This window comes from Rutidosis leptorrhynchoides, chromosome 9 (genome assembly GCF_046630445.1).
Source record: "Rutidosis leptorrhynchoides isolate AG116_Rl617_1_P2 chromosome 9, CSIRO_AGI_Rlap_v1, whole genome shotgun sequence".
Classification (NCBI taxonomy): domain Eukaryota; kingdom Viridiplantae; phylum Streptophyta; class Magnoliopsida; order Asterales; family Asteraceae; genus Rutidosis; species Rutidosis leptorrhynchoides.
Genome location: NC_092341.1, coordinates 11,299,410 through 11,308,285, shown reverse-complemented (window position 1 = coordinate 11,308,285; position 8,876 = coordinate 11,299,410). Strand labels below are relative to the sequence as shown.

At 35.4% G+C, this 8,876-nt stretch overlaps 1 protein-coding gene across 1 annotated transcript; it reads left to right on the top strand.

Moving 5' to 3' along the window:
• Positions 1-350: 350 nt before the first annotated feature.
• LOC139867738 (uncharacterized) lies at positions 351-6,184 on the top strand. The gene is made up of 3 exons (XM_071856097.1): positions 351-556; positions 791-2,704; positions 5,755-6,184. The coding sequence occupies exons 1-3, from the start codon at positions 351-353 to the stop codon at positions 6,182-6,184; spliced, it is 2,550 nt and encodes an 849-aa protein (XP_071712198.1).
• Positions 6,185-8,876: the final 2,692 nt, after the last annotated feature.

Below are 8,876 nucleotides of genomic sequence, written 5' to 3'. Positions count from 1 at the left end.
CAAAAATATTGCCTTTTACTTTTGATCTATCCTTGATTTGGCTAATCGTCAAATAGCTACAAAACAAATCATCTCGTACTTTCAATTTTCATAGATTAACTTAGTTTACTTTTATTAGTTGCAATCTTAATTCTCACGTTTAAACTGTCCTTGGAATGATTTTGGAATTACCAAATTTATACTATTGCACGATCGGGTACGCTGCCCGTTAGTGTGTAGTAATCTTTAAACCGGCATTTTCCAGAGATAAATTATATACTAGATTTTACACATCACACTGCTTATTTGAGAATCAGACTACTGTTTTCGATCCCCTCAGAAGCCAAAATGCTTCTGTTGGGCCTCCAGCTATGAATGTGACCGCTGAACAAGTTGGGCCGAATGGGCATGTCACTAATTCTGATCAGTTTGTGCCCAATGGGGGTGACCATCTTGATCCCCATAATATTTTCGATCAGAATATGACCCAACCTCACCACGATGAGACAGGTTTAAACAGGCTATCGAATTATGAGGCTATGGCTTTAGAAGAATTGTTTAGTGAGGCTGAAATATGGTAAGCGATTAAAAGTTGCGGTAGTTCGAAGGCACCTGGCCCGGACGGATTCAATTTAGGATTTTATAAGAAATTTTGGCACGTTATTAAAGATGACTTGATCAAGGCGATTAATCTGTTTTGGGAATGAGGTGAGATCTCCAAGGGGTGTAATGCCTCATTTATCACTTTAATTCCCAAAAAATCGGATCCTTTTTGCTTAAATGACTACCGATGGATTAGCCTCATTGGTAGTTATTATATGGTCATCGCGAAGCTTCTCTCAAATCGCCTTAAAAAGGTGATTCCTAGTCTTGTTGATACCGAACATAGTGCATTTATAAAGGGGCGGAATATATTGGATGGTGTTCTTATTGCAAACGAAACTCTTTCGTTCCTCAAACTTAAACGGGGAAGGGGGTTTATCTTCAAGGTAGATTTTGAAAAAGCTTTCGATACACTTAATTGGGAGTTTTTGATCGAGATAATGCGCATTATGGGGTTTGGGTCAAAATGGAGAAAGTGGATTCTCACATGCTTTAAATCGACTTCCATCTCAATTTTTGTCAACGGCTCACCCACTAGTGAGTTTGGTCTAGAAAGGGGGGTTAGGCAAGGTGACCCACTCTCACCCTTCCTTTTTATTCTTGCGACGGAAGGGCTTAATGTTTTAACTAAAAATGCGGTGGCAAAGAAGATGTTTTCGGGGGTGGAAGTAGGTGCGGACAAAGTGGTGATATCACACTTACAATACGCGGATGACACGATTTTCTTCGGAACTTGGAGTGAAAGTAATGTGCGTAGTCTTCTAAATCTCCTAAAATGTTTCGAATTAACTACGGGCCTTAAGATTAATTATCACAAAAGCAACCTAATCGGGGTTGGGGTAGAAGATGTGGAGGTTGAGAGGATAGCAAACTTATTCGGGTGCAAAGTAGGCTCAATACCATTCATGTATCTCGGGCTCCCCGTGGATGGTAATATGAAAAAGGAGGAAAGTTGGGCCCCGGTTGTTCATAAATTTGAGAAGAGACTTTCGGATTGGAAGGCGCGTTCGGTGTGTTTTGGTAGACGTCTAACACTTGTCAAAGCTGTACTCAATAGTCTCCCGTTGTACTGCTTCTCGCTCTCCCGTGCTCCGCCATGTGTAATCAAACATCTTGAGAGTGTAAGACGTTCTTTCTTTTGGGGTGGGTCGGGCAATAAGTCAAAAATGGCTTGGGTCAAATGGGATGATACTATTCTACCTTATTGTAAGGGCGGGCTTAATTTGGGATCTCTTAAATGTAAAAATATGGCTTTGATTGGAAAGTGGTGGTGGAGGTTTAAAACCGAATCCAACTCTTTGTGGGTCAAAGTCATTTCGAGCATTTATGGTTCTTCAGGTGGGCTTACACTTAATGATTCTTCTCATTTTGATTCCTTTAAATCAATATGGAATGGTATCATTAAGTGCGGGTTTGACATTGAGAAAGCTAATGTTCCGTTTAGGAAACTTTTTGTTAAAGATATAGGTGACGGCTCTTCAACATCTTTTTGGAATGATACTTGGCTTGGTGAGGAGGCATTCAAACATAGATTCAAACGTTTGGTGAGATTAGAAAATGACATGGCGGCTACAGTTAAAGATAGAATCACTTCGGATGTTTTAAATTGTAAAGGAAATTGGTCTTGGGTTCGAGCTCCTTCCGGGCATGCTAAAGGAGAATTGGAAAGACTAAATGAGCTATTGGTTGGTGCGATCATCAATCCTTCCAAGCACGATACATGGAGATGGAGAGCGGGAAATAACGGGAACTTCACAACAAAGTCATTAACGATATTGATTGAAGAAAAAATCATTCCGCTGGCTAACAATAATGTCGAAACTTTGAGGAATAAGTTGGTTCCAAAAAAGGTTGAGGTATTTGTTTGGCGTGATAGGAGGAAAAGATTACCAACTCTTGTGGAATTGGATAAGAGAGGGATTGATTTACACTCGGTACGGTGTCCAATTTGCGACGATGACATCGAAACGGTAGATCACTCCCTCTTATTATGCAAGCATGTTATTGTCATTTGGAACAAAGTGTTCATGTGGTGGGGAGGTGGTAACTTTAATCCCCGTAACATGGGGGAGCTTCTCTCGAACACGGGGCATGTGAATTCAAGTGTGGGTAAAGATATTTGGCAAGCAGTCATGTGGTCAAGTTGCTATCTTATTTGAAAAAACCGTAATCAAAAGGTATTCTCAAACAAGACTTGGAATGTACCAGTGGCGCTCAATGAAATTCAAGTCAAAAGCCATGAGTGGGTCGTGAAGAGGTGCAAGGACAAGAGTATCGACTGGCATGATTGGATCCATAATCCCCAAATTTTTCTACAATAAAGGTTGCGATGAGTGTGAGATTCATATTGTAAGTTGTCATCTTGACACCTTGCAACACATTGTGTATATAGATAATTTCCTATAAACTGTACAATGTAATATGAGAAGTTGAGTAATAGAATTTTTAGTTGCCTTTAAAAAAAAAAAGCTCTAAAATGATGATGTCATCATTAAGTTAATTAACTTTTAATTTTCATAATGATGATGTCATAATTATATATTAATTTAATTAAAAATATAATACGAAATCTTTTATAAACGAAAATATTTATCTCTCCTAAATTGTAATTTTAATTTTCTGAAAAAATTTAAAAGGCATTTATTATTACTAATTATTATTATTATTATTATTATTATTATTATTATTATTATTATTATTAAAAATATAAATACTCAACTTTGAGTGAACTTTATTATTATTATTTACTTTTAATATAATAATTATAATTATAATTATTATATTATTAATATTCAAATATCTTTTTACGAAATTGATTACGTTACATATGTATGCGAAAATACATATCTCTATATATTTGTAAAAACAACGACAAGTTTCTTAGTCAAGCGGGTTATTAAAATAAATAACTTTATCATTTACATTCACTTAATACCTAAAACATGTCATTAAATTGTTTCATTTAAACAAACCCGTGATTTCACGGGTCATTTCACTAGTTTATAATATATAAAGGATTATGTACAACCTTATGATAAAATACCCTCATGACCATATGTACAATATTTTAATCATTATATACAACCTTATGGTAAAATACCCCATGACCATTTGTACAATAGTTGAAATATTATATACAACCTTGTGATAAAATACTCACATAACTATATGTACAAACTTTGAAACAAATTATACAATCTTTTACAAAACACCCCAAGAACACATGTACAAACTTTGAAACATATTTTACAACCTTCATATAATAATTGTATTTTAGTTTTCTAAAAAAAAAATTAAAGATACATCTGTTATTACTAATAATTATTATTAAAAATATAAATACTCAATTTTAGAGCAAACTGTATTATTATATTATAATTATTCAAATATGAGTTCTTTTTACGGTGATTAATTACGTTACATATGTATACGAAATGCATGTCTCAATAAAATGTTGTAATTTTATGACAAGAAAAATAATAATTGTGATGAAAATCGGAAGAAAGTGATGGAAAAATAAATGTAGTTCTTTTACTCTGACCAAGTTAAGTATATCAATATGTTTATAAAAATGACAAGTTTCTTAGTCGAAATCTGTAGTTCCACATGTCATTAAACTAAATGACTTTAGCATTTACGTTCACTTAATACGTAAAACATATCATTAAACTATTTCGTTAAAAAACCCCGTGGTTTCACTGGTCATTTCACTAGTTTAATCCTAAAATAAGAACCAAGCATCATGTTGGTAAAGAAAATGACCAACAATTGATGGCCGTTACATAATTAATCCAATCATGTGTTTAGTATAATTGTTTATCATTTGAAATGTTTGAGACGTCATTGCATTATTTGAAATGTATTCAACATATTTGGTGATGTATACAACTGTTCAGTGCTCCTAATTTGTATTTTCCAGATTGACAAATTGGGATATTAATGTGCATGTGATATGTATTACCCAACTATTGAGTTATTTGTATATGTAATTGCATATACATACATATCCAATAAAAATAATATAAGATGATTTTTATAAACTATAATGTTTTAGTACGGCTCCTTATATATCACTAATTCAAATGATTTTTGAGTAATCGTGCAACGCGGACTCGAAATCTAATTTTTTACATAAGTATCTTAAGTGGCTACAAATGATTGGATACTTAAAAAAAATAAAAAATTAGAAATAGTAAAATTTCCTTTTAAAGACAATCTCAATAGTAACACATTTTCTATATTATAAGATACTTGTGGTTTAAAACCCTCTTTTTAAGTTTCTAACAAACTCTACGTATTAATAATATTATAGTATATGTTTTAATATTTAATATTAATATTAATATTACTCTATCAGTTCCAAAATAAGTGTCATGTTTGACTTTTCAATGTCTTATTTCTACAATTTTGGTTTTCAATAATTTTGTTTATGTTATATAATATTTGATAAAACTTATATTAATTAAAACACATTTTAAAACTGAATCCATTCACTATGTTTTATGACATTTCGTTAAACTGTGTGTTTTTTATCTGGGATTATTAATATGGGATGGAGGAAGTAATATTTTGACCAGAAAATACTTGAAGAAATAACATTCATCGATAAATAACATTCATCGATAAATAACATTCATCGTGATGCATATTACTGTTCGAGCATTTTTTTTCATCTTCTCTGAAGTTTTTTTCAAAATTTAACCTGATTTAGAGTTTAGGGTTTAGGGTTTAGTCCATAAACCCAAAACCTTAAACCCTAAATCGTTCGTGTTAAAAACTCAATCTAACCCTAAACTAAACCCTAAACTGATGCAGCTGCAAGCGAAGAATCATTGGGCTCAACTATCATTTGGTCCAGGCAGCCCACAACATTGCACGATTATTTTGTGGGCCTCAAAATCGACTCCAGCAAGAACAAAAGTGGCTAACGGGTGAAGCAAGCTTTTATCAAGTTATTTTCTTATGTTTATCTTTTGGTTTTTTCCTATTTTTATGTTAAGTAGTTGGACTAGTTAAGAAGGAGTCGAGATTGTTTTTTGAAACTCAGTTTTTATTCTTATCGTGAAATAAAGAAAAGCCGCTCAGGTTTTCTTGTGTGCATATTCGATTTCTTGTTCAGCCTCGATCTGTACATTACCTGGTATCGGTGATGCAGGAAATGGCTGAATGAAGGTATCATGGAGGACCTTGTGGTTATGACAATCACAGATACACCGACAGAGGCAGCAATGTTAATCCACGTGATGCAGAAATTGAGCGCTTGAACAGACGTATAGCCGAGTTGGAAGTACGCCAACACCAAAAATATGAAGACTATGATTATGAGGAAACAGGTGATCAATGGAATGACTATAATACATTTGATGATCATCCGAGAGACGATGGTAGGGGTTCTCGAGATGATCCCCTTCGCACTTTGGGAATAAATGTCGAAATTCCCGAGTTTACTGGAGCTTCTCCTCCAAACGATTTCATTGAATGGATTAGTACGGTTGAGAGGGTGTTTGATGTTAAAGAAATTCCCGACTACTTAAAGGTGAAGTTGGTAGCGATCAAGCTCAAAAAGCATGCATCATTATGGTGGGATCATGTAAAAAAATAAAGGGCCATTGCTAGAAACTCCAAGGTAGAGGTGTGGGATAAAATGAAGAGATTGATGCAAGGAAAGTTCATGCCCGATAATTTTCGACAAGAGGCTTTCTTAGAATATCACAACTAGCATCAACATTTGTCAAGTGTTGAAGAACATATACACAAATTCGAGAAACTTAGGATGAGATGTGGTACTAAAAAGAAGGATGAACAACTCGTGGCTAGTTTTTTAGGCACGCTTAACCATGAGATAGCAGATGTCGTAAGTCTCCAACCCTATCTTACCTATGAAGATATATGTTGATTAGCTCTCAAAGTAGAGAAACAACATGTGCGTGGTAAAAACAAAATGGTCTTTAATCGTGGGTTGTCCAGCCCCAGAAACAGCCCAAAACCCAGCCCAGTTGTGTCTGATAAAAAGCTCGAACATGCCCAAAAATCAGCAGCCCAAAGCAGCAACATTCTGGCCCCTAGATGCTTCAAGTGTTAAGGTCTAGAACACTATGCACGTGACTGTCCCAACCAACGAACAGTTACCCTATGGGATGACTCGAGTGCAGCTATTTATGACACTGAAGACGATCATGAAACAGATGTGCAACAACCAAACCTTGAAGATGACATCATATACCCGGATAAAGGTGATTCCTTGGTTATTCGTAGAGGATTAAACAACGTTGTTGACACTTCTTTCAACGACCACTCTCGGCTACGACATAACATATTTTGTACTAAAGTTACCACCAAATGGAAGGTTTGTAATATGATAATTGATGGCGGAAGTTGTGAAAACTCGCGTCTACTGACATGGTGGATAAACTTGGGCTCAAACCAGTGGAACATCCAGACCCATACAAATTAACTTGGCTGAGAAAGGGTAATCACATTACAGTTAATAAGCGTTTTTATACAATTTTCGATTGGCAAAAGGTACAACGATGAAGTGTGATGTGAAGTAATTCTGATGGATGCTTTCCACATCTTGTTGGGATGCCCGTAGCAATTCGATAGGAACACCAAGCATGATGGTTACAAAACACACGTATTCATTCCACAAAGACGGGTTCAACATAACACTCGCACCACTTGATACCCGTCGCACGCCTACTGATGATACTACACTCTTCGTGAACAAAGGTGAACTGCTCACTACCACCCATTTAACCGAAAGGTTTTTGCTCTAGTCGTGGAGGAAGCCAACGCGGATATTACAGAAGTGCCAATCAAAGTGCAGCCTTTGTTATCCGAATTCGCAGATGTCCTGCCCGCTGACATTCTTGCTGGATTACCTTTAATGAGGGATATCCAACATTGTATTGATTTTATTCCAGGCTCAGCCATTCCTAATAAACCTTCCTACCGCATGAATCCCACCAAGTTTCAGGAACTTCAACGTCAAGTCAACGACTTATTGGAGAAAGGGCTTATACGTGAAAGTATGTCTCCTTGTGGTGTCCCGGCTCTGCTCCATCATAAGGCAAGAGGTAAATTTCGAATGTGTATTGACAGTAGAGCAGTTAATAAAATAACCATCAAATATCGTTTCCACATTCCTCGATTCGAAGATTTGCTCGATCAACTTTATGGTGCCACCGTGTTCTCAAAAATTGATTTGCGTAGCGGGTATCATCAGATTTGAATGACACCCAGGGATGAGTGGAAAATCGTGTTTAAGATGTGAGATGGACTTTGTGAGTGGATGGTTATGTCATTTGGTTTATCGAACGCACCAAGCACTTTTATGCGTTTGATGAATCAAGTATTTAAAGCATTCATCGGGAAGTTTTTGGTTGTTTATTTTGATGACATCCTTGTTTACAGTGTCACAGTAGAAGAGCATTTAGTTCACCTTCATCAAGTATTTGAAGTATTACGCGAGCAACAGCTCTTTGAAAAGTCGAAAAAGTGCCATTTTCTTGCAAATGAGGTCATCTTTCTTGACAACATTATCTCAGGAGACGGTATTCATATGGACCCGGCTAAATTCGAGGCGATACTTTAATGGCCAGTACTGATAATGCTAAAAACGAACATATATTTCATAGCATTATTCCTCAAGAAAGACAAGATTTTAGTTGCAATTGTTCTATTTACAAGTGATATTCGTTTAAATAATAAAAGGTAGAGACAAAAGACAGATTCGACGAATTGAAGACGCAAACGACCAAAAAGCTCAAAAGTACAAAATACAATCAAAGAGATTCCAATTATTGATAAGAAACGTCTCGAAATTACAAGAGTACAAGATTCAAAACGCAAAGTACAAGATATTAAATTGTACGCAAGGACGTTCGAAAATCCGGAACCGGGACCAGAGTCAACTCTCAACGCTCGACGCAACGGACTAAAAATTACAAGTCAACTATGCACATAAATTTAATATAATATTTAAATAATTCTTATAATTATTTATATATTATATAAATTATAAAAATCCGTCGGCAAGAAAGACTCCAAAGTTTGTGAGCTGTAATTTCAAACTCCGCGACTCGCGGAGTTTGAAGGCAAAAAATGCCGCTAGTCGCGGAGCCCCAATTTCTGAAACTCCCTATAAAAGCAAACGAATTCTGATCTAAAAAAAAAAACATATATCCATCTCTCTATCTATATACGTAAATATTTATATTTATATTTTAATTTTAATTTTAATTTTAATCCTAATAATAAGGGTATGTTAGCGAATGTTGTAAGGGTGTAAGTCG